The sequence below is a fragment of the Cimex lectularius genome, unplaced genomic scaffold (genome assembly GCF_000648675.2).
Source record: "Cimex lectularius strain Harlan isolate CLEC.00 unplaced genomic scaffold, Clec_2.1 scaffold27, whole genome shotgun sequence".
Lineage (NCBI taxonomy): Eukaryota > Metazoa > Arthropoda > Insecta > Hemiptera > Cimicidae > Cimex > Cimex lectularius.
Window position 1 is genome coordinate 1,698,732 of NW_019392670.1, and position 26,745 is coordinate 1,725,476.

The 26,745-nt window shown below is 32.2% G+C and overlaps 2 protein-coding genes across 13 annotated transcripts in view; one reads left to right on the forward strand and one right to left on the reverse strand.

Moving 5' to 3' along the window:
* The window catches only part of LOC106667183, a 31,281-nt gene extending 13,771 nt beyond the window's left edge, over positions 1–17,510 (reverse strand). For 2 of the 5 annotated variants that reach the window (XM_024225272.1, XM_014394948.2), the window contains exons 1-2: positions 17,130–17,510; positions 7,338–7,457 (exon numbers count right to left, since the gene is read on the reverse strand). In XM_024225272.1, the coding sequence (XP_024081040.1) occupies positions 7,338–7,457; positions 17,130–17,261 (252 nt within the window). In that variant the 5' untranslated portion in view covers positions 17,262–17,510. Of the gene's footprint in view, positions 1–1,860; positions 2,024–2,294; positions 2,530–7,337; positions 7,458–17,129 lie in introns of those variants that run through there. The other 3 variants (XM_024225271.1, XM_014394950.2, XM_014394952.2) reach the window with 3 other exon arrangements.
* Positions 2,455–26,745, forward strand: part of LOC106667184 (ubiquitin recognition factor in ER-associated degradation protein 1-like) — a 32,204-nt gene continuing 7,913 nt past the window's right edge. For 5 of the 8 annotated variants that reach the window (XM_014394953.2, XM_014394954.2, XM_014394955.2 and 2 more), the window contains exon 1: positions 20,606–20,837. Coding sequence is in view for 2 of the 8 variants with exons in the window: in XM_014394959.2 (XP_014250445.1) it covers positions 20,835–20,837 (3 nt within the window). In the remaining 6 variants the exon portion in view is untranslated. Of the gene's footprint in view, positions 2,543–8,894; positions 8,957–20,604; positions 20,838–26,745 lie in introns of those variants that run through there. The other 3 variants (XM_024225273.1, XM_014394958.1, XM_014394957.2) reach the window with 2 other exon arrangements.

Here is a 26,745-nt window from a genome sequence, read left to right on the forward strand (position 1 = left end):
ACAGAGAAACATTAATGTGTGACAAATTTTAAATAAATTCATAAAAAAGAGTCTGCAGGGTTCCAAGGGAGGCGAGAAGGCTAAGCGTTTAACACCTCCCATAATCGGTGTGATGGTGCTCCACAAAACAAGTTTAAAGCCCTTTCACGTCGAGGAACTCTCAGGCCAAGACTTGAGAGAATTTTTGGAGAGATCTGAGAATTGAGAATTTAGTTTCTGGCGGACCAGGATTCTTTAGTAATACTTTACTTAATCTTGGAAATGTGATCAAGAAAATGGCATTTATTAATAAAAATGATACCCAAGTCATTTATTTAATCTATTTAATCCAGGGGAAGTCCACCAATGTGATATAACCATCCTTCGGCTTAGAATACACATTGAATTTAATGTATTTGCATTTTGATTGATTGGCACACAAATCATTATCACAATACCAAAGAAAGCATTTAAATCTAATGGAAGAAATGTACAATCTGCAATGGAAGAAATATTGGAAAATAACTTTAGGTCAGCTAAAAGAGAATACGAAGAAAAAAGAAAAATCGCTAAAACATTATTGACAAATAATTTTTAAAAAGTCTTGTCCAATAGTAAGAGGTTTATTGAAAGGCTAGAATAATTTTATTACAGAAATTTTCAAATTAAAAGTTGATGGTGGGTGCGAAGAATTGTTGAATGGTGAACATGCTGAACATATAAACTGTCACCGGTTTGTCTGCACTTTTAAATTGTTGGTTAAATTTACACAAGAAGACAGTGATTGGATGTTTTTTCAAGGATATTTGAAAATTTGAAATTTTAAAAATAAATTTAAATTGATGAACTCCAAATCCCATTGTTTTGGGGGATAGAAAAAAAGCCTATTTGTAAGTAAGTTGGGGGTTCAAACCCAGAAAATTTACCTTACAGCGATGAGTGGCACTGTCAACGCCTTAACCGTTGTGACCACCCATGCCCTTAAAGTGCTTTATGGGGTTTTTGACACGTTTCGTTACTTCCAGTCTATGGTTTGATAGAAATTGTGAGTGAATACTTTGTAATTTATACCAGGCAGCAATGTCAGGACAGTCAGGTTCTTCAAATGATCAACATCTTAGAATCTTCGATCAACCTAGAAAGCTTTCGACAAAGCAGTATTCTGATTTGAACAAGTAGTGTTCAGATCATTGTAGTTGCTCAATAATATGTATTAATCACAAAAAATCTTTTTTTTTTTTAAGAAAACAAATATGGGCCTTGCTAATTTATCCAATAGAAGGCCTATTTAATGCTAGAACCCCTATTCAATTGGCGTCGTAGGATATTTTTTTTAAATAAGAAAATCGTGTTAATAATATGGAAAAAAAACAGTCAATTAAAGCCATTTTCAGTTTTTTTTTTAAATTATATTTTCTGTTAAAACGGTAGAATTCCCCGTTCAAGTCTAATCTGAGATCTTAATCAGAAAATCCTTCAACTTTTTAATCTAAAACATTTTGAAATTCTTGTAAAAACATAGATTCTTATAGAAAAACATCAAATTATTCTGACAAACCTAATCAACGTAAGGGTAAACAAGTAAGGGTGTCTATAATTATCATTGTATTATTACTGTGTTTTAGTGAAGTAGACTTCATAAAGCAAATGAATGTTCATTAGTGGCAAATGTGTTTGTTGTGGTGAAACAATAATAATAATTAAAATGAGAAGAAAGTAAAATCAGAAAAATCTGATTACTCTTTTGCACATGGCTGCCTATAACCGCTGTACTACGAAGTAAAAATGGCAAGAAATTCGGCGAAATAAATTAATTAACACCGGCACCAACCTGTAATAATGGGCTACAACTACACTCGCTAAAAACACGAACTACTTAACTGGAAATATTGTTCTTTGGTGATCAGGAGTATTATTTTTTTTTTATCTTTAACGGTCAACGTTAAAAGGTCTAAAATTTTGATCTAATGTTACAACAATTAACAACAAAAGGATATTTAAAAGTTTTTATATCAAAAACTGGAAAGACCGCTGTTTACACTGTGACAAAAAATAACTAAACAATAGTTTAATATACAAACTTAATTTCTGAGAACTAGGAACGATTGCACTGCTGAATTTCGTAGGGCAATTTCAAAAACCCCATGATCACAATTGCACTAAATGGATACAAATTTAACATCGAGTTTTGAATTTTTCCGTTTCTTCCAAATAAATTTGAAATATATATTTATGTGTATATATTTTTTTTAAATTTTGTTTTACAATATTTAACATATTTAAATTACAGAATGAAAACTGAAAAAAAAACTTACCAAAGGCAGTGAGGAAATGAATTTTTACACGTAGAAGGTGTTGTTTACAGCATTAAAGAGGGGTTAAGCCGGTCATTGGAATTTTATGAACATTACAACAAAATAAGACCATCTTTAACGCTAGCAAAAGTCAGAAAAGTGATTTGACGGGCATTTAGCCATTTTAGGAAGAGCCTGTGGTAAGCTTTGTTCCCAACCCCAAAATTCGAACTAGCGTCAACTGTTCCTCGAATCATCAAATCGCAAAGGTGAGTTGTGTTTACAAGAATATGGATTAGAGGAAACTTTCTTAGGATAAGCCTTGAGAAAAAGGTTCACTCATTGGATTAGGAGGACTGTCGTCCCTTTTCGAAAACAAAGACACAATTTCAAAATAATTCTTAACCGGTAATCCAAGGCAATGAAATAGCTCTGCCTTAATTCTCAAACAATATCGCCTGGTTTTCACGATTTTCCCTTTGTTTCAAGTCTACCCAGGGGAGAGTTTAGAATACAAATTTCCATTAAGATTAAATAGAAAGTGTAGTTTGTCTTAGAAATATTGTGACTTAGAAAATTCAAATATTACGAGCAATGAATTTGTAAAATTCCTAAAAATATATAAACTGGAAAATTCAAAGTATCTTAGAAGTAAATATAGTTTTCTAAACATTAAAATAATGATAATAATAAACTATAACAGCAATTTAAATAAGAAAAGACAGCCCATACATCCTCCCAAAAAAGTATAAAAAAAGAAAGAGAAAGAAGTGTTTTTTGTTTTATTGTTAAGTAGCATTAGTATATTTGAATGGAAGAATAAAAGGAAAACGATGAGCTTCATCCTGAGACTTTTTGCTAGTCTGACTCTATTATTATTATTTTATTCCATATATGTTTAACGGTCTTAATTGATCATATTAATTAATTGAAATTCTTGTTACTAATATTATTATTATTATTGTTGGCCATAAGGGAAATGTTTAAATTATGGAACAAAAATTCAAAATAAAGAACAGGAATAAATTTTATAATTTAAAATAATTTTTGTATACATTGGCTTTCCAAAGTATTTTAAAATGAATAATTAAACCTTTTGATGGCAATAGGATAGATTAGATTATGAGTGAGCGTTTAGAGTCAGGGCTTTATAGCACTCAGAAGGAATATAGCTGATTTAAGATAGAGGTTTTAAATATATTAGTTAGAGCATGAAATAACCTTAGCTATTAAAATGCCCTTAAAAATTAAGAATAATAAATACACAAAACCTACCTAATTGGAGGGTACAACTACTTGCTCTGTAGAAAGAGCATGTAGGAATGCCATACGATATAATTGTGCTTGAGCACGGCAGCGAGTATCTCATCCTCTGTTCTTACTTTTGGAGGAAACAGGGTTGTTTCTTGTATATTGTGATGTGTTGAGAGTGATTGTATTTATTTCAGTGAATAGAGAAAGAGGGCCAAAGACGGAATGTTGACTACCCCTTTGACACTAAATTAGATTAGTTATATAATAAGTATAAAGGGTTGAGTACAGTACCACCCTTAGTGAATGGTATTTAAATAGGAAAAAATGTATTAATGAATGAGAGAGTGTGAATGGGTTTGGATCTAGGAAATTAATTGAATCTGTTGGGTGCTGAATTGTTGTTGTTGACAACACTCGGATCCCAACCACAGATAAGACTGAGGTGAGTGATTCTCGAGGCCTGCAGGGAATTTACTGAAAATCAAAAAAGCTGGAATTGTTGGTAACCACCTTGTTACCATAAATTCCACCTACCCCATTCTTACCCGAACAACCCCAGGTTCTGACAACAACTAGGTCAATTCAGCACCAAAAGCATTTCCTAGATAATTAATTTATATATATGTACGTTCATACATGTACAGATTTGAGCTTACATCAATCCAAATCCAAAATATACAAAACAAAATGACACATAATACATTATTTAAAATATAAATTATTTATAATCAAATGATGAAACCACATCAAGAAAGAAAAGCAGAACTTGAAAGAAGTTTAAAGGGAAACAATGAAACAAAAAGGAAAAGAGAAGCAAAGGAGTTGATTTATTAAAAACTTAGAAATGAACCTAATGGGGAAGCAAATTCCGTAGTCTTTCCTCTACAATTCTGAAGGATAAGGCTAAAGTTTTAGACGAGTATTGAAGGCTTGGAATATGATTACATATGGGTAAATAATGTAGGAAAAAAGTTGATAGGTATTAAGGACATTTATCTGATTTAATTTTAAATATGCACATTAAAACTCTAAGTTTATAAATGCTTACAATAATTATTATGCTGGGATACTGATTCAGAGGTAGTAGGTTCGAGTCCCATTCCTGATACTGATTTTTCAAATGAACCATGCTTTGCATAATAATTAAAGTTATAACTTTGGTTAATTGGAACAACTAAAAAATGTAGTAGATTAGCGCTTAGAATGTTGAGATTGCTGCTGAAGACTTAGGAAGAAATATAATATCTTCGTTTAAGATCATAACTGGAATGATAAGCAATTTGATGGTGATGAGGAGACTGAGAGTTGAAGGAAAGTGAAATACTAGCGCAACAGTAAAGTATTATTAGTAATTTAATAAGGAGAAACTAGTTTTCTGTGGAGTGAAAAAGCTAAGGCATTGATGATAATGGAGCTTGAGTAACCTTTTTTATTAGATATAAAAAGATAAGATATTTATAGCATTAATCTAAAAAAACGTTTTTAATAATTCTAAGATGAAAATATTTTTGTCAAACAATTTAAGTGGTCTCCACAAGTATTAAATGAAAGTGTGATAAGTTAAATGTTTACAAATTCCAGTTTTATTGAACAAATTATCTTGATATAAAAGTCATAGTGATATAGTGCAACGGTATTTGGCAAATAAACTGATAACAGCAAGAAATTGCGGAATGTAGAGAGAAGGCAGAACATTGTCACTAAAATAAATATGCTTGTAAACTAAGCCACACAAACAAAAAACTAAAAAAAAAAGGTTTTTCTCAATATTGTACCATATAAATGGTTTTAATTATACATTTTAAATTAATTTGTTTTTTATGGAGTCAACCTTTGAACTTACGAATAATCTGGATCTCAGTTTGGTCGAGATTAAAAAATAAATTCAATTGTTACCTGCCAAGCTTTCAACCTATTTGAAGGTCATCATCAGGGCAAAACAAACTTAAAGATGTTACAAATTGACAAAATTAAGCTTTTAATATATGGTTTCAAATTTCTTTGAAAACCGACTCACAATCCCAACATTGCAAAGGACTGCAACATTAATTTAATTATCATCTTACAATTTAAAAATTATTTTGCCCTGATGATAATTGAATTTGTTTTTTTTCCAGATCATACTGAGTTCCAAATTATTTGTGAGTAAAAAGTATTAGTTACATCTAACGCTTTAAACAGTTTTTGTACTTGTCTGTCATATGTAATAATTTACTCGGTAAATGAATTAAGCAATACTCTTCCATTATGCAATTAAATCATCAGTTACAGTTGTGGTCGGTGAATTCTCGAATGATTTTTGCAAACTATCCAGCTTAGTTGTGTAATCTATTCTAAAGTATTTATCAGCTAGCTCATATTTGTGTTTATGTCTAGATCAGTAATCAGTTATTTTAGGTGCTGAAATGACAATTGTTGGGGGGGTCCTGCAATCTAATCTTGATGGCTAAAACAAACAGAATTGAGGATAGGCTCTTCAACGAACATTGGAATAGATACATATTCCCATAATCACACGAGAAGTAACATAACCAAAAACTATGAGAAAATATCTAAATTTTTACTTATACATGTATTACCATTTTTAAAATTTTTTTATTTGTAATTATTTTTATGATTTATTTGGTTTCATCCTTGAATTTAAATTATAACTACACCAGACACCAGAATAATTTCACTTGACAATATGTATAAATACATCGTACTAACATCACACAAATATCTTGCACAGCAGAAAATTAAATATCAGGCAATAAACAAAATTTTATGTATTTGTGCAGTCAACACCAAGAAGGACGGTTGAGTTAACAAACATACCTGCATTCAACGAACAGCTTAAACTTAAATTTCTAACATAACAAATTCCATGGTATGGTATGATATGAAAAAGTGTTGACAAATGGGTGCTCCTGGGGGGGGGGCTTTGAATCCAACTTCACTTAACAATAATGAACAGAGTTGTTAATAGTTCCATACAAAAATTTTAAAATAAAACAAGCAGCCATGTACCTCAATCGGACCCAGAACAGGTGTAAATTGAAACGGGCCAATCAGACAAGTGTCTGGTATGATAGTCTACTCTAAAATCAATAAAAACAAGGTGCTTAATCAAAAGTCTCAAAATTTGTACAAGTTCAATAAATTAACAAAAATGATAGGGAAACCAAATATGGCAATCATAATTCAAAATGCTTTGAACCAGAGAAAAATCAGTATTGTACCAAGAACAAAAGATTCAAATAACTCAGGAATAAGACTTGGAAATTGGACGATAATTAACAATTTTGGTTCTGTAACATTTTTTTAAAAACAGGTGTAATAAAAGATTTTGGGGCATCGGTGGCCACAACAGTTAAGGCATTGACATGGCACTCATCACTGCAAGGTATAGGTTCCTGGTTCAAATACAGGGCCATTGTATTCAAATCCGACATACTTACAATTAGGCTTTTTTTCAAAATCACCAACACCCTGAGGGTTCATATGACCTCTGTTGTTGGGAACCCTCATAAAACAATATATATATATATATATTCCAAATATTAGGAACAGTACCTTGACGTATAGATTTATTAAATAACATACATAAGGCTTGGCAGGTACATTTATCAGGACCAGGTAAGGTATAATTAAAGGTGTTATATTATTATATTTATTTTATTATATTATAAAGTAAAGTAGATTTGATTAAAAATATATATTCTTCATTATAAATGTATTAAATTTACACTAATTTAATATAACATTGTACAAATATGTAAATATTTTAAGCGTACTATTTTTTAACAGCTAAAAAAGAATGACAATTACCTTAAAAAGATCACTTTTTCCTTGAACATCATTGGGAGTTCTATACGCAATGGCCTCATCTAATAGTGCCTTTAATCCAGTTTCGTCCAAGGAGGAAACGGTAGAGTCCTGCCCACTACTCTGAAATTTGAAAAATATTTTTATAAATATAATAACCATTGTGTTTTCAGGCATGTATTGTTAAGCAAGTGTGATTCATGCAATTATTTCACTAGATTTAAAAAAAAAAATAATAGGTCAAGTTTCAATCAAGACAAATGTTGGCCAGATTTAATCATATACGTTGTACATTATAAAATAACCAATTAATAAAATATGCATGAACTTGGCAACTCAAGGGCTAATAAAAAAAAAGGCATAATGACAAATTATGATACAAAACTTCTTTTTCTGATTAATGATGATATTTAGTGATTTTCTTATGTAGAATATAAATTGTCGCATTTTGGTAGTTTCAACTTTCATTTTAACAAGAAAAAACATCAAGGAAAATCACTTGTACTTTGTGGAAAAAATCTTCATTCAACGACTATAATTCTACCTACTAAACAAATTATTTTCCAGATTTAAGATTTTCGAATAATTTTTGATCTACTGTATGCACTGCTAATATTATTTTTTTATTTACTATATTCCTGCTATGTACTACCTCATGTTTGTCGTAGAAAATGTAAAAAATAAACATGCTAGGTTAAACTACCTGATTACTTGAAATGTTAATTTTTTTAAATCTTTATGTTGGGTGCCATGCCTACACACTCCCTGTAAGGAGCCAACCAGGTGTTATTACACACTGAGCAACCTTTCAGTACAAGCGCTCGGGATTTGCCCCAAAAGCAGGTGTCCCGTGTGTCAATTGGGTATGGCCAATCCTTAATCGGGTACCTCGGGGGGTACATTTCAAACCCCGGTGGGCCATACATTTTTATTCATTTATTTTTTAAATAAAGATTTACAATATTATGTAATCATTTTAGAAAATGAATACACAAATGGTATGACTCTTAAGATCATCATCATCAAGATGTTTTGCAAATTTAAAATGAACTTGAGTAAATTCCATTTCCTCAATACTTCTACAACTGATCCTTGAGTGGAAGACCTAATTTTAATCTACTGAGCAATGTGAACAATTATTTGGCCAAACTGAATGCATCCATTATCCATTTAGTCCAATTAAGGGTACAAATTGATTTTGAAAACTAGCTTTTCCTGGCAGATATAATTTATCACTTTTTAAAGAATATGTTGCATTGTTAAAACTAAGACAAAGGTAGCATTATGTACAAGTCAAATTTTATTATTATTATCTATGTGTTTATAAAGCATAAAGAAAATCCATTGTATCTTATTTAACTGACAAAGTGTAAAGTGTGTTTTTCTATATATAAATTTAATGCTAACCTTCTATCCCAACATAACAAAACTCACACTAACTCTGACAAGAGTAAAAATCACCCTCTTAATATCACGTATAAAACTATTTTTTGTTATTATATTTATTATGTTAATAAATTTTTCTTGTTCATTATTTTATATAATTATTATTGTTGTTAGGTATGTGTGGGAGGAGGACCATGTTTACTTCTTGTTATACACATAGATTCTACTATGAGAAGGTAAGTTTAATTTTACTGCAATCTTTTGATAATTATTATTCTCACTGTTTTTTTTTCCAAAACTCGTGAAATTACTTTTTCTCCCTTATTTTGATTTTGATGGTCTAACCAGCCAGTGAAATATTAGTAGTATCTGTAGTAATAAATTAATATGTATGTATATTTTTTACCTTTTTTCTCTTTCTAAAAAGAGTTTCTTTAAATTGGGAGTAGTCCAAGAGACACTAATGCCCTTTTCAGAAGAGACGTTTGGAAGCTTCCTTACATGAAAAAAAAAGAAGCACAAGGGGATGGTAGGTGTGACTGCTAGGTTTTCCTTTAATCGGCAGGCAAAAATAGCCCAAAATGTAGAAGAAAAATGTGAAATAAACTAACCCTTAAAAAAACCACATGTCTCTTGGACTACTGGACTACCCCTAATTTAAAAAAACTTTATTTAGGCAGAGAAGAAAGGTATTAAAAAGTGTAATAATCTACAGGCGTGGAAACAGTAATTTAAATAAAATAAATTAATAATCAAAAAATAAAATAATATATGTGAAGAGGAGGGTAATCGAATAAAACAATGGCCAAGCTCAAAAATCTGAAATAAGATTACAGAAGTGACAAAATATGTTTTATAAAACATACAATGTATAAATATATTATAATATCAAATAAGAATTAAAACACGTCAATTCACATTTTATACCACAATCGTAAAAAAAATTGCAAACATTTACCATTCTATTTCTTCAGACTGCTGTTATCCTAAATTATACGTTTCCAAGAATTGCACATAAAAATCGAATGTGTAAGTAGAATAAGCACAAATTATTTTAACTATTAAAAATGAGTTTTCCTCGGCAACAGTAATAAATTTACTTTCAATAGATCCATGGCAACCCAAATTAAATGTTTATTTTACATACTTTTCTAAAATAAAAATTCTCTGCTTGATGTAATTATAAAAATTATTACGGGTCCACTCGCTAAATAAATAAAAAGAGGGTGCTTAAAATTTGAAAAGTGCATTGACAAATATGAGCCTTTGTATAAATGGTAGAGGTAATTGTTCTTAGTTAGATAAGGAATAAAAATGACAGTTAAAGAACATATCCCAAAATTCAACGAATTCTCTAAATTCAAAATACATTTAAATGATATTAAACACCACTTCATTATAGATTTAAAAGAAAAGCGTCTACAATTACAACAAAGAATAAAAACTAGATTAGCAAGAAAATTTTGGTATAAAAAGATGTGCAATTTAACAATCCCATACAGAATTTTGTCTACTTTGATATAGAGAAGAGCAGTGGAATGATCTGAATCTGACACTGGGGATTATCAAAGCGCTTAGACTAGGCAGATCGATAACTGACATTTTCACAGTCAGGTTCGCCATGGAAAAGTGACATGAACAGACATTTGTTTATTGGCTTCAAGAAGTTAACTCTGAGACGATTTAGTCTTTATAGTTGTATGAGGGAACTTGGTAACTAGAGGAATTGATCAGTTTACTATGGCAATATTAATTGCAGGATGATAAAAGTTTTGGCTTATGCTGATGATGTGGCTTTTTTAGCCCAAAACCAAGCTGAGCAGAAGTAAATATTCCTAGAAGTTGAGACTGCTGCCAAAGAATTAGGTCTGGAAATAAAAGGTCAAAAGACCAATTATAGTAGAAGAAGAATATTCCAGAACCTTAGAATGGGGGTCTATTCCTTTGAAGCAGTTAACAATTTTAAATACTTAGATGGTTTTAATTTCCTTGAATAGGGTTAGTGAGGACATTGGAGGAAGAATGGTAGCACAAAACAAATCTCTATGACTGTTCCAACCTGTTTTGAAATTAGAAACGTATCTATAGAGCAGCCAACTAGACTCAACCCAAAGATGTCCCTATGGCTTACACAGCTGTTGTTAAACCCAAGATAGCCTAAAGATCGGTGATTTGGTGGACAAAGACATTACAGCTAAGGGAGATCAGATCCTAAGTAGTGGTTAGAGACTTGTGTGCTTGAGCCTAACCGGGGCAAGGAGAATGCCTAACCTACTGATCTTCTGGAAGCCCTTCTGAATCTTCTACACTAAATATCTTTATCCAGGGAGAGGTCAGACCCATAATTCATAAGCTAATGCAGAGACAGGCTCCAATGGCCTACTTGCATAAAAAGGAACACCTGTTGATGCCATGACCTCTAAATTCAGATTTGACAAATCAAATTAAAATAGTAAATCAGACTGGGAGAAAAGGATCCCAGTAAATACCCAATCATATCTAGTACACAGATGGCTCCAAAATCAAATACATGTCAAGAACTGGTATTTATATACATTATGGTACTTACGAACAGTAAGGATATAAGTCTTTGGCAATATGCCGCTGTCTTTCAAGCTGAGACTAGGGTTACTGAACACTGTGCCAAGGAGATTAAATGTTTAGGCATTAGAAGAATCTACTCAGACAACCAGGTGGCACCGAGGCCAATTCCCACATCACAAGTCCAGAGTTGTTTTGGATTGCATACATTGGGGAAAACAATAAAATTACCCTTGCCTGGGTACCAGAGCAGAGGGGAAATGAAGAGACCCATAAATTGGCCACGGAAAGTTCGATAAGAATGCCCTGAAGCCTTTTGTGACATACCAAACTCCAAAAATCTGGACCGATTAGACAATAGATTAAAAATCAGTCCTCCATTCAATGGGAATGTAGCCCAGGACAAAAATTGCATCAAAGTACCATCACAGAAACTAACAGCATAACTATTAAATGTAGGATGTGTTAGTACTAGAATATTAGCTGAACTGTTGACTCCCATCCCTAAACTGTTGACTCCAGAAGCATATGTATAAACTTGGAGTGGCAGAAACAAACCTGGGCAGATATTGCCATAAAGAAGAAGCGGGTGGACCATACCCTCTGTTGGTGGGAAGGCTATCAAAATAGGCTAAAATGCACACAGGAGTCTTTGAAAAAGCTTTGTGGTCTGGTAAAAACCCTTAAGCTTAATGAGGAGCTCTTGATAATAAAGATACATAATAGACCAATACTGCCACAGTGCACACATAAAGAGGCTGACTCTTTTTGTAATCTAATCTAGGGACACCAAATTAAGAATCTCTTTGGGGGTGTTAAGATCAGTTGTTAAATATGGGTTGTAACTAGAGTGGACGAACAGAAATAGCTAAGATGGGCAAGGAAAGTACTATCCTAAGAAAGATTTTCAGAGCTATGAGGATGCATGGGGGCTTTAGAGTAAGGACGAACCAAAAAGTTGCCAAACTGTGTGATATTTGGCCTTTATTGAGATAAGTAGGCTGTGGTGACTGGGACATGTGCACAGCATGGATGAGACAAGAGGTTCCAAACTGAGAAAAAGACCGTGACTTAAATGGTTGAGAGACCTGGAAAATGATTTGGAGGCTTTAGGTATGCAAAGGAAAAAGAAGGACAAAGATAGGGAGAAGTGGAAAACTGGTGGCTGAGGCTCATGCCTTTCATGGGCTAGAAAGTCAGTTAGTTTAGTAATAACTAAACAAACTGAACATATAAATAATATAAAATATTTTGATTTACCCCTAAACAGTTACATATATAAAATCCTTAGAGAACAATATCAATAAGCCTATCTGTATAAGTACAACATCCTTTTCAACTGTTGAATTTATATATTCAACCCCCCCCCCCAGGTGGAATTCAATCCAAACTTCAACTTTTTTAATGTTTGAACGAGTCAAATGTTTATCATTCAAGTAATAAGTTATTCCTTACAAATTGAAACGTAACTTGAAATATTTGAACATCTCAGTTGATTGTCTAATGTTCAAATTTTACACAGAACTTTTTTTTTTTCAATCAATAAAATAGTCAAAAAATAAATATGAGCTTAAAGTGGAGTAGAAAGTGTGATGCTAAAATATTATAATTTTATTGTAAGCATTACTTTAGAATTGTCTCTATTCATGCTTCTGGGGTGGTCTGCCGGCCACATACTGGCATTTCGCCATCTTCAGTGTATCTGACAAAGGAAATACACTAAGAGTGTCAACAAAGATAAAAGTACAAGTTTTAATAGATTTTAGAATAACTAACAACACATAACAGAACACACTATAACCTCCAAAACAAAACGACTATTAACCAACTACACTATATACTATGCTGAAAATGAATTAGACAAATAAACAGGATAAAACTTATTATTAAAATGGCAAGGGCTGAAAAATCAACCAGGTTAATCAACATTTCTAAAAGATGAGAAAAAGTTGAAGTTTTGTTGAGCAGGCAAATTATGAAATTGTTTAAAAGCTTTATTGGTTATTTATTGATCAAGAAACACATCCAAAAAATGGGCAAAGCTCGCTCTGCCAAGAAAAATTAAAGAAACTGAAATACATTCATTGTATCAAAACGTATGTGACTATGAGCTAATGTAGGAATTAGCGAAATGCACTTTTTATAATAGCGCAATAATAGTATTAATTCAGAATAGATCTGATAAGGTCACACTAAAAAGTGTATTTTTAAATCACCAATATAACAAAAAATTACACAATAAAAAAACTATATTTTTATGAAAATAATCCAATCAAATATTTGAGCCATGAATGAAACGATTACAATAGATATTTAACTACCTGGTTTAAAACGAAAAGTCTAAAACAATCGAAAAGGTTCGGTAGTCCAAACAATAAAATAAAAGCTTAGTTTTGCTCATCAGGCAAGGGTTGAGGAAAATCTTAAGTTTCATTGTAACTGGTCAATGAAACACAGCAAAAAAATGGGCAAAGATCGTTGTGACAAGAAAATTAGAGACATTAATGTATGTGACTATGAACTTACGTAGGAATTAGAGAAATTCACCCAATAAATTAACTTTTTATGATCATTAATTGGGTGAAATCACCAATTTAAAAAAAATGCACCATGTATTACTGAATTTTTTAGAGAACAAAAACAACAACAAGCAATCAAATAGCTGAGCCATGAATCAATGAATATTCTGATAGTGAAAATTGTGTACACTTGTTCAAGTGGAAAGAAATTGCAGGTCATGGAAATAGTCAAAGAAGAAAGAAAGAAACAATTGCAATTGTTACTGTGACTACCTCATCTAAAAACAAAACATTTAAAACAATCCAAAAGGTTCATCGGTATTTCAAACAATAAAACCAAAGTTTAGTTTTACTCATCAGGCAAAGATTGAGGAATATCATGCGTCTCATTGGTTCTTGATCATTGAAGCACCCAAAAAATTGGGCAAGAGATCTGATAAGGTCACAGTAAAAAGAGAATTTTGTAAATCACCAATATATATTTTAAAAAATACACAAGAGAAAGGTATATATTTTAGAAAAAAATCCAATCAAATAGATGAGCCATGAATGAAACGATTGCAATTTATATTCTGACTACCTGGTTTAAAAATGACATGTTTAAAACAATCAACTAGACAATTATTTAAGGTTTTTAATTGAGATGAAAAAAAGTTAATGGTACGAGAGGGATTCAAACCCACGACCTTCGGCTTGATACGCCGCTGCTCTACCACCTGAGCTATCGTGACCTCGATTCACTCGGACATCAACTCCCCATCTCAACCCCACCTTATGAGTTTTCCCTCGTTTTGCCATTCTTCAGAATACAATCAACTAGGTTCATCGGTATTTCAAACAATAAAGCAAAAGTTTGGATTTGCTCATCAGGCAAGGATTGAAAAGGATTGAGGAAAATCATATATCTCATTGGTTCCCGGTCATTGAAATTCGTACAAACAATGGGCAAAGCTCGCCCCATCAAGAAAAATTAAGACACTGAAACATGTTCATTGTATCAATACGTATGTGAATTTGATCTTATGTAGGAATTAGAGAAATGCACTTTTTATGGAAATTAATAGGGTCAATTCAGAATAGATCTGATAAGGTCAGAGTAAAAAGAGAATTTTTAAACCACCCATATAACAAAAAATACACAATAAAAAACTACATTTTTAAGAAAAACAATCCAATCAAATATTTGAGCCATGAATGAAACAATTGCAATAGATATTGTAACAACCTGGTTTAAAAACGAAAAAAGATCATTGCGCCCAAGAAAATTAGAGACGATGATGTATGTGACTGTAACTTCTGTAGGAATTAGAGAAATGCACCCAAGAAATTAACTTTTTGTGATCATTAATTGGGTGAAATCACCAGTTTAAAAATATACACCATGTATTACTGTAGTTTTAGAGGGAAAAAAAAAACAATAAAATAGCTGAGCCACGAATCTTTGAATATTCTGGTAGTGTTGAAAATCGTGTAGACTGTTTTTCGAGTAGAAAGAAATTACAGGTCATGGAAATAGTCAATAAAGGTTGTAAAAACAAGAGTTCAATTAGTATGAAAATGTTAAAACAGCCTGTCACTGATGCCTATGTCAAGAAATTGAAACATGTTTATTGTATCAATACATGTATCACAATGAATGTAGGAATTAGCAATAGGTGCACCCAGGAAATGCACTTTTTATGGGCATTAATAGGGTTAATTCAGAATAGATTTGATAAGGTCGCAGTAAAAAGAGCATTTTTAAATCTCCAATGTAAAAAAAAATACAAAATAAAAAGGTAATATTGTAGAAAAAATCCATTCATATAGATGAGACATGAATGAAACGATTGCACTCTATATTCTGACTACCTGGCTTAAAAATGACATATTTAAAACAATCAACAAGGTTCATCGGTATGTCAAACAATAATGCAAAAGTTTGGTTTTGCTCATCAGGCAAATATTGAGGAAAATCATACGTCTCATTGGTTCTTGGTTATTGAAATTCGTACAATGGGCAAAGCTCGCTCCATCAAGAAAAATGAAGACAGTGAAACATGTTCATTGTATCAATACGTATGTGAATTTGAGCTTATGTAGGAATTAGAGAAACGCACCCAGGAAATGCACTTTTGATGAAAATTAATAGGGTCAATTCAGATTAGATGTGATAAGGTCACAGTAAAAAGAGCATTTTTAAATCATCAATATAACAAAAAAATACACAATAAAAAACTATATTTTTTAAGACAAACAATCCAATCAAATATTTGAGCCATGAATGAAAGATTGCAATACATATTGTAACAACCTGGTTAAAAAACGAAAAACCTAAAACAATCCAAAAGATTCATCTGTATTCCAAACAATAAAACAAAAGTTTAGTTATGCTCATCATGCGAGGATTGAGGAAAATCCATAAACCTCATTGTTATTGTTCATTGAAACATCCAAAAAATTGGCAAAGCTCACTCTGCCAAGAAAAATTGAAGTATGTGACTATGAACTTATGTAGGAATTAGAGAAATGAACCCATGAAATTAACTTTTTTTGAACATTAATTGGGTGAAATCACCAGTTTGAAAAAATTACTGTATTTTTTAGAGAAAAACAAAACGATCAAATAGCTGAGCCATGAATCAATGAATATTCTGATAAGTGTTGAAAATTGTGTAGACTGTTTTTCAAGTGGAAAGAAATTGCAGGTCATGGAAATAAGTCAATAAAGGTAGTAAAACGAGAGTTCAACTCGTATGAAAATGGCAAAACAGCCTGTCACTGACCTCTGTTTTTTTTCTTTTTTCTCGAATCGTCGTCTTTTACTAAAAGAAAATCTAATAGCATTCGCATCCGCCGTAAAAGACGAGACGATCCTCGGTGTAAAATTGGATAAATTTTTTAATTCCTTTTTCTGACGAGAGCTTCGGGTTTTATAAATAACACGAGTTTGAAAGATGGAATTTCTGAACTTTTTTTTCTTTGCTTTTTAAGTTACAAACAGGACATAACGGCCGTTATAAATAATCTTGTTATCGCGTTGAATAAATAATAGAAATGAGAAATCATGGGATAAGGCTGAAAGAAAAAAATACCACTATGAAAAATAATTATTTTTAAAAATATCAGCGACATTGGATTTTTTTCAGTTAAGACATTTTACCACATAATACAATTTAAAAAAAAAGGCTTTTCGCCAATATAAATTAATTATATTGTAAGAGAAACAGATCAAATGAGCGATGAAAAGCTCTGATACACGAATTTATATAAATACATCATTGTACACATAAAAACTGTAACAAGATATCCGTGTTAATAATATTAATACGGGGAAATAATTAAATAAAAGGGTGCGTTTGATACGTACCAGTCTCGTTTTATCACAATCATTGTCTCCCACAGCCTTAAACCTATTACTAAAATCCTTTTCGTTCTGACGAATAATTGAATTCTTATCAGGAGCTTTCGGTTCTTCTGCCTGTTTAGGAATTGAATCCATTTTGTCTAAATCTGTAGTTGTGCTTTTAAAACTCCAATCCGTTGGTCAATAGGAGGCCGCGATATGATCCGTCATGCCCTCGCGATCTTTCACTTTTCCCAAAGTTTCGTTTATAAGGAAACGTTTCGAAAAATTCCGCTTCATTTTTTTTGTTCTATAAATCGAAGACTAGCATTTTAACCTTAACTCACAATGCTTGAAATTTATGACGACGTATCGTTTATTCCAGTGGTGCCAATGGGCCGAGGGACTGTCATGCTACGATTCCCTGTCGCGGAGTTCCGACCGAGTAGCACTTGTTCAGGGGAGGGGCGAAACAAATGCAAACTTCATCCACACTTCAACACAAAATTGAAATTTCTACCCAAATTCGCCTTTCATTTGTTTCAATAGTGAAGACGAGTTCAATAGCGGCCCCTCCTTCCTTCAATCACAACATTCACATTTTTCGACCTGACTTTGCCAAATACAATTTTTTTCACTTCTTCATATTCCACAACCTAATAACTAGAAATTATGATTGATGGAGTGAATGTTGAGTTCAATCCTTTTAAAGATGGTTCCTACTCACATTAAGCTCCACACTAAGCACATTACCTAATGTGAGTAGGAACCATCTTTAAAAAAAATTAAAAAAAGGATCTAATAACAAGGTAGTGGATTTTTATGTATTAAAACAGTCAACAAAACATTTACAAGATTTATTTTTTATCAAATATAATTAGTTATTTTACAATTACAAATAGGGCTACAAAGCCCCCTGACAATGTAGTAATAATAAAACATATACAGGGTGTTCGGCTGTTACAAACTTTGCCAGTACATACTACATTCAAAATCGAACCCAAAATTCCTAATTAAATATGGTCTGAATCTCAACAGTTTCAGAGTCATTTCACTTTTTATGATTTTTTAAGATTTCACGACCTTGCTTCAAATAAACAATGATAACTCCAAAACTAAAAGGTTTGGAACAAATCTGTTGAGCCAACTGAAAAGTACGTTAAATTTCCAGTCAGATGTAATCAATACTAAACTTGTAAACATTAGTGAAATAAGTGTTTTAGTAGCAAGAACTTTGAAAAAAAATTTCAAATGTATGGTGTTTAGTGACCGTTAGTTGATGATTATTGTCTTGAGCCTTGAGGAGTGTTCAAGGCTTGGAATATGATTGGTGCATTTAAAATAAAGAATGTAAAGAAAAAGTTGATAGATATTGAGGACATTTATTTAATTTTATTTTAAATGCATATATTAAAACTAAGTTTATAAGTGCTTAGAATATTAAGATTGCTGAAGAAGTTAATACAGGAAGAAAGAAATATGATCTCTTGGTTTAAGATCACAGCAGCAATGCAGGAATGGTAAGCAAGTTGAACGCGATGAGCAGATTGAGAGTCAAAGAAAAGTGAAAAAATAGCACTACAGTAAGAGCATAAGGAATTATTAAGAATTTAATAAGGCAAACTGGGACATCGTTGGTCGCAACAGTTAAGACATTGACACGGCTGCTCATCACTGTAAGGTAAAGGTCCCAGGTTCGAATACAGCGGCTCTGCATTATACACTTACAAATGGGCCTTTTTTTTAAAAACACCTGCACCCCAAGGGTTGATATGAACTCTACTGTTGTGAACCCTCATAAAAAATAAGGAGAACTCCAGTTTTCTGTGGAATGAAAAAGCTAAGGATGAATGTAAAATGATTAACATATAATAATATAAGAGATTAACAATCATTTTGATAAAAGTAACAATAGGAAAAAATATGTCAATTTTTGGCAAATTTTGATTAGAGTTGATGGGTCTGTGAACTCATGCTGAACCGGCACACGCCACACGGTCACTTACTGGTCTGTTTCTAACCCATGAGTGGAGACAAACCTAGTAAGTGACCCAGTTACAGTTCAACATGAGTTCACGACTCGCAGACCAAAACCCATCATCAGCTTTAACGCAGCCAGTCAGGCTATGTTGTTTAAAAGGTATGTACATAACCCATGAGCACAGGCCAAGTAATTGACCTGACCCTGTGCCGTTTCAACTTGATAATTAAGATTGTTTTGCCCCAATAATGGCCTTAAGATAGGTCAAAAGGTTGGTAGTAACAATTGAATTTGCTTTTTCATCAGGACCCTACCCTGATGGAGATTATTCCTGAGAGAGAGAGAGAAAAAAGAGGCCGATACATCTAACATTTAAAATCTTAGATAAATGACATTAAGTTGACTAGAGCCAATTGATGTTTTTCAGTATGTCAATTTTATAACTTTGGTAGAATAAAGTTTTTTAAACGTTTTTTTGTTAGAATTTTGACTAAAAAACCCCAAAATCTCAACCTTTCTCTCAACCAAGACCTTAGATGAAAAGTATAATTAATTTAATTAATTATAAGGTAAAAAGACCTGATTTAGTTGGTTCATAAAAAAGTAAATAAATAAAAACTAAAAATAAAAATTATATCAAAATATCAAATTTTATTCATTACTAGCTTTATTGCTCGGTGTTGTCCAGGCGGATAATGAAAAGTGTTATTTAACATATTATTTTGAGTATACATATTGCTATTAGTAGATAGGAGCATATGTATAAATTAAATTAACACAATTGAATGTTTGATATAAGTGATTGCATTTAGTCATCATATCAGTTATTTGCAATATTATTTTTGTTTTGGATACATTGTTTTAAATTGTAATTACTGCTGTATTCAGTGTTAAATTCATTGCAATGCTCTTGGATATACAATGTTTTTTGTGATTCCTTTTGGCATATATACAATCAACAAATCCCCCATCCTGGAGCATGTGTACATGAGAAACCCATGGATTCTCCAAATTTAATCCACATAATAGCAACGATTGACCTTATGAGTTGTCAATTATTACTGCAAAAGTCGGTTTAATTGGAAATTGCGATCATTTGAATTTGAAAGGCACGTGTGTTGGTACCATTGGTATATGTTGTATTAGCACATAATCTCCTTTGAATTTTAGTAAGAATAGTATTTTTTTTCTTTTTTAATTGGACTATCTGCTCTAAGTTCTAATACTTCTCAATTCTTTACAATTATGTTAAATTTTTAAAAAATTTGACATTCCGTTATTTAATTCCAAGCTCCACCCATTCTTTCTTGTTTTAAACCGATATACTTTAAGAAGCGTCCGATTTTAAAAACAATTACCAAAAAGACGTTTTTGCATGACTAAAAGTAAAAATTTGAGTAGTATCTTGTTTTTTTTTTTTTTTTTTTTATCTGATAGGCAATGTCGAGGGTTTGTCCTTCTTCTCCTAGATGTCAGGAGAAGAAACACTGTTAGCACTATTTCTAATCAATTCTAGGGTCGCTGTCACTCGTATCTTTTTTAACAGTGCCGGTGAAAAGTGAAATCAGTTAGGCCTCTCTTTTCGGACGATCGTCATTTGAACCCTGTTTAACAAAAGTCATGATATACCCATTTACGTCAATTATTCTGGAATCAAATCAACACTTGTCAAACCGATACTTTCGATCTGAATTTTAAAAAAAAACCTTTTCTCTTATTGATAAAAAGAAAACCGACTTCTTCGTATAATGGTAAATACCAACCTTATCAGCTTATGTCATTTTTAAATATTGTTAATTTCCCGTCGAAAGCTTCTCATACTTCGAGGTTTGAGACTCACTCTACTCTGGGTACAAAAAAAAAATAATTCAGGGATTATTTCATCGTTTAAAACGCAAATAAACCCCTCTCACTGTACGACAGATCAATTGTAAAATTGTGGAGAATAGGGAGAAAAAAAATTTGCACTACTTTACTCACAATGTAAATTATTATTATTATTTTCATACAATATAAGGCAAGAAAATCACTTCAATGTTTTGTGAATTAAAATCATTTCAGGAGGGAGGGTTGTTTAAGGACAGTAGAAGGAAGTGGTTAATTGAGTTAGAATGATTTGTTGTTGGTGTGGATGTATCAACAAATACAGTAATGATGATTGCAATCGGTCATTCATGGATGAATGTCAAGTTTGTCGGCAAACATCCTGACGAGTTTCAAATTGTACTATATAATATCAACTGAAATTGTTTAATTTCATTTTTAAGGTTGGCGATATCAGAAGAGTGTGCAGTTTGAATTGTTTGCCGTTCCTATCGTTTCAGTTGAACTGAAACCGTTATTTGGTCATCTTCGATATTACTTCACTATTAGATTTTATCTTTGGGTTTGCGATATCAGAAGAGTTTGCAGTTTGAGTCGTTTTCAATCATTCTAATCATGCTTATCTTCTTTGTTGAACTGAAATTGTTATTTGGTTTTGGTCATCTCCGATCAGTACTTTGCAATTAGATTTCATATATAGGTTTGCGACATCAGAAAAGTGTGCAGTTTGAGTCACTTTCGATCATTCTGTCGTTCCTTTCTTTTCTTTGTACTGAAATTGTTATTTGGTCATCTCCGATCGGTATTTCACTATAAAATTTCATCTTTAGGTTTGTGACATCAGAAGAATGTGCAGTTTGAGTCATTTTCGATCATTCTGTCATTCCTTTCTTTTCTGTTGAACTGAAACGGTTATTTGGTCATCTCCGATCAGTACTTCACTATAAAATTTCATCTTTAGGTTTGCGACAACTAGAAGAGTGTGTAGTTTGAGTCGTTTTCGTTCATTCTGGTCGTGCTTGTCCTCTCTGTTGAACTGAAATTGTTATTCGGTCATCTCCAATCAGTTTCAGACATTTTCAGCCTTCTTTTCGGATGATTTGCGGATGATCGGAAACAACTACACAAATGAAAAGTTTGCAATGTCCCCTTTAGGTCTGTGGGGAATGATCCTAGTTTGATTGTTGCTCTCTTTTCCGGGTGTAGGTGTTAAAGCCCATTTGTAAATATGTCAGGTTTGAATGTAGTGGCACTGGTGTGAACCCGGGAATGCCTAACCCATTGCGGCCACTGACACCCCTTTAAAAAAAAGCTTTAAAAAAACAATTTAAAAGCAATTATATTTCCAATTGATAATAACAGTTGGATGTAGTTGTTCTTTAATAATTTTACTTGTAAGATAACTTGAGTTTTTTAAATTAGTTAATTCATATTATTTTCTATTAACATGGAATGCTATATTTTTTATTTTTAAATTTAAATCTAAACTACCTTTGTGAGCATTCACAAAATATTTTAATCTGTTCAATAATAATTGATGTGCAACTTTTGTCTGATGAATAATGGTACTTAGAAAAACTTTGAACTATAGTCTTACCCAACAGCATCCTTAGAATTCTATGTATTTTATGGAATACATAGCATTCTATGGAATCTATGTACATTAAAATTAATATATACAACTAATGCACACAGTGCTCACCCAGCGTTGTTGGCAGTTGAAAATTGGCAAGGCCACATTGCTGGATACCATAGACTCATACAGGTTTTAAGTATTTTTTTTATAATAAGCCTGTTGTGTAGAAACAGGGTGCAGCTTTTCCAATCAGCCAATAAATTCTGGATTTGATTCTAGGTTCTTCTTTTTTTGTTTTTGATATGGGCTTTCCAGTGTTTGCTATATTTATAAATTGAATTTATTTACCATTCATGCTTAATTTCTTAATATCTTCTGATCTTGATGAAAAAGAAAGATCCCTCCAACATATTCACTAGATGATAATATTGTGAATTTTGTCAACAGGAACTCCATTGCTTATCCTGCAGGGTTCTAGTTTTCTGGTTTTTAAGATGTGCTTAACACTTATTTATTGCGTCCGACTTGTATTTGCCACACTGGAATTATTGAGAATAGTATTGTAAAGTGGTTTGACCCCTCGTCTGTGACACCCAATGGGTTGTTGAATGTTAAGCCTATATTTTATTTATTAATGAGGCTTTTGCCCTGATTTTTGACACCGTACTTTCTAGCCAGTTTTTGATGTATTAAACTTAGTTCAGGGGATATGGCATTCAAATCTGCCCTGCAAAAGCTTGCAGTGGGGGAAGGTCATCCATTCGATCTGCCTATCAATGTATACAGCGCCTGGCGTTATGATATTTCGCCATCAGGGTGTGTAAATTTTGTAAATATTTGGTGGTGTTTATATTTAGCCATATCCCACCATACAGTGAAAGAGAGAGTCCAGGGCATTTTGTTCATCCTATCCTGTTCCACCTGGCTCAATACGACGCCCTCCCCCACCCAGCTAAGCCTTTCTTGTACAGTACTCATCACCTTTTGCTAGATATACAGTTGAAAAGTTTTTCATGTGAGAAATGGTTCAACTTTGCACCTCATCCATCATTAAGCAGGGGGATGACTCCCTAGTAGACTCGTTCTGAATGCGCCTTTTACCAATCTTATTATGATGATCATTTTATTATATCAAATTATATTATTTAATATAATTTTATTATTTATTTAATATAATTTTATTATAACAATTAATTATTCTTTTTATCTAAGGTTTTTGGTTGAAATGAAAAATTAATGTCATGAGCGGGATTTGAACCCACGACCTTCAGCTTGGAAAATTTGAAGGTTGATATGAGAAGTTGGTGACCGAGGGGATCGAAGTCACAATAGCTCAAGTGGTTAGAACAGGCATATTCAGCCAAAGGTCGTGGGTTTGAATTCCGTTTGTGACACTAATTTTTCATCTCAACCAAAAACATTAGATAAAAAGAATAATTAATTGGAATAGTTAATTTGGTCAATTATGGCCACTAAACTAATATGGATTAATTTCATTATTATTTTATAGTTAGTTCATTTTTTTAAAATTCATATATCTTTCAAAAATACTATACTTATTCTTTATATAGTACATTTTTTTAATTGTCATTCACTCTGTTTATAAACTAGTTGAAAAAGGATATAATGATATATTTGTGGTACACTTTGCAATGATTAACTTAGGTATAATTGAGGGTTTGTTGATATTGAGGGTTTGATGATCCAACTGAATTTAATCAAGTTGCCAAAATACAAAAATATAGAGTTTTTGATTTGCAATGTTCAGAAATTAAGTATAGAGATTGTATAGTAAGTAGTAAAAAGTGATATTGATCAGCAATTTGCATTGCCAGTATATAAACCGTGCTTATTCATTGCAAAATTAATAAATGCAATAATAGTAAAAGTGCAATAAATAATCTGCACTGCGCTGGCCCTTGGTTGCAACTATATCCGTGTGTGATTAAGTGTCTATACATAAGAAATACAGCGGTGTTTTGGCTAAATAGTTTCAAACTTCAAATTTCAATGTGTAAACACTGTGTGACTGCAAATCTCAATTAGTACCTGCCTTGAGGATGCCAATAAATTTGACGAAACATTGGCCCACTTAAAAACGTAGTTTTTCTTTTCTTTTACTTTTCACATCTACCTGACTAAGAATCCCAACCTTCAAAAGAGTTTGAATCATAACGGCTATTTACTCAACACATAATGAAAAATATTTAGTGAGATGAATTATTTGAAATGTTCTTAAATACCTTGCTATAATATAAGAAAAATAAAATATCATCCTTCAATATTATAATTTTGCGGTAATATTATTAACCCTTTACTTCAGTGCTCAAATACTTTTAAGTAACATTTAGTGAAATACATGTCATGAATAATAAAATATGTATTTACTTGAACCAAAATAACTTGAAAATCTGGCCTATTGTATAGTTTAGCATTATGAAACATTTTCTCAGACCACTGTTCTAGTCTTAAAGGTAAAAGACTCATTTATTTTATTTGCAAATGCACATAAATATTATTATATATTACATCCAATATTAAGTTATAGTTGTGAATATCACTTGAATTAAAATATAGCTGATTTAATTATCCCTTTTCAGGACAATTATAATAAATTTTAAATTTACTTTTTATTTTAATTTAATGATCACATAAATTGTGAGTGTTGTATAGTGTTTACACTGATACAAAAGTATCGACATTGAAAAATCTGAGTGTTAGTAAACAGCTTATTTTTGTGCTTGCTAATGGTTATTTTATCGCTATTTATCACTATTTATCTGTGTTTATCATATTAATCCTCATTTATTTTAATTCACTAATTTCGTGGTCTGCTTGACCAAAAATGGCAAAAAGGAGGGAAAATTCAAAAGGTGCGGTTGAGATGGGAAGTTGGTGTCCGAGTGGATCGAGGTCACGATAGCTCAAGTGGTAGAGCAGCGGCGTATCAAGCTGAAGATCGTGGGTTCAAATCCCGCTCGTGCCATTGACTTTTTTATCTCAACTAAAAACCTTAATTAATTATAATTTATTTTAATGTTTCTTCAGCCAATTTATGATGTTATATGATATAATGGTAGTCTACTTTCCCTGTTTTTATCCTATTGCTAGCTTCTCTATACCTTAGGCCTTATTCACTCTACCCCAGAGTACAATATTCCTCAGGGTAATTAGGAATAAACCATTCCATTCACACTAATAAATTACATTCGCACTACCCCAAAGTATGATATTCGTCAGGGTAATTGGGCATAAGCCTCTTCATTCATGCTAATAAATTTCATCGACACTACCCCAGAGTACTTGATATTCCTCGGGGTAATTGGGGACAAGCCCCTTCATTCATGCTAATAATTTACATTCATTCCCACTACCCCAGGTAATAATACTACTAATTTACATTCATATATTCATTCACACCAACCCAGGTACTTAATTTCCTCAGGGTAATGGAAAAACAAAACGAAGAAACACTAACCCTGCATTTAAATTTTCTAGCGTGTCGGCTATGACCTTTGCCGTCCGCCAACCCCAAAAAAAACAACAATAATAATAATTTACATTCATACATTCATTCACACCAACCCAGGTACTTAATTTCCTCAGGGTAATGGAAAAACAAAACGAAGAAACACTAACCCCGCATTTAAATTTTCTAGCGTGTCGGCTATGACCTTTGCCGTTCGCCGACCCCAAAAAAATTACATTCATACATTCATTCACACCAACCCAGGTACTTAATTTCCTCGGGGTAATTGGGCATAAGCCCTTCATTCATGTTAATAATTTACATTCATACATTCATTCACACTACCCCGGGTACTTAATTTCCTCGGGGTAATTTGGCGTAAGCCCCTTCATTTGTGTTAATAATTTACATTCGTTCACACCAACCCAGGTATTTAATTTCCTTGGGTTAATTGGGCATAAGCCCCTTCATTCCCTTTCAAATAAATACATTCGTTCCAATAAATAATATATCACATACAAGATTATTAAGGTAGTTTAAAACATTGTAAAATAAAGTACAATAGCGATAATTATTAACGAAATTTCAATTATATTACCTTTTTCTTAATGTGGAAATAAGGCAAACAATATTTTTTATACCTTCATCTAAGAACTAACTAAACAAATGTAGGTTACTCGAAGACACAAAAAAGAAAGTTGTTTTTCATAAAACAGTTAACACCCTTAACATTGATTTTTCTAATATAAATTAAACACTGCTTGTCAACTGCATATGGCCTGCACTTTTG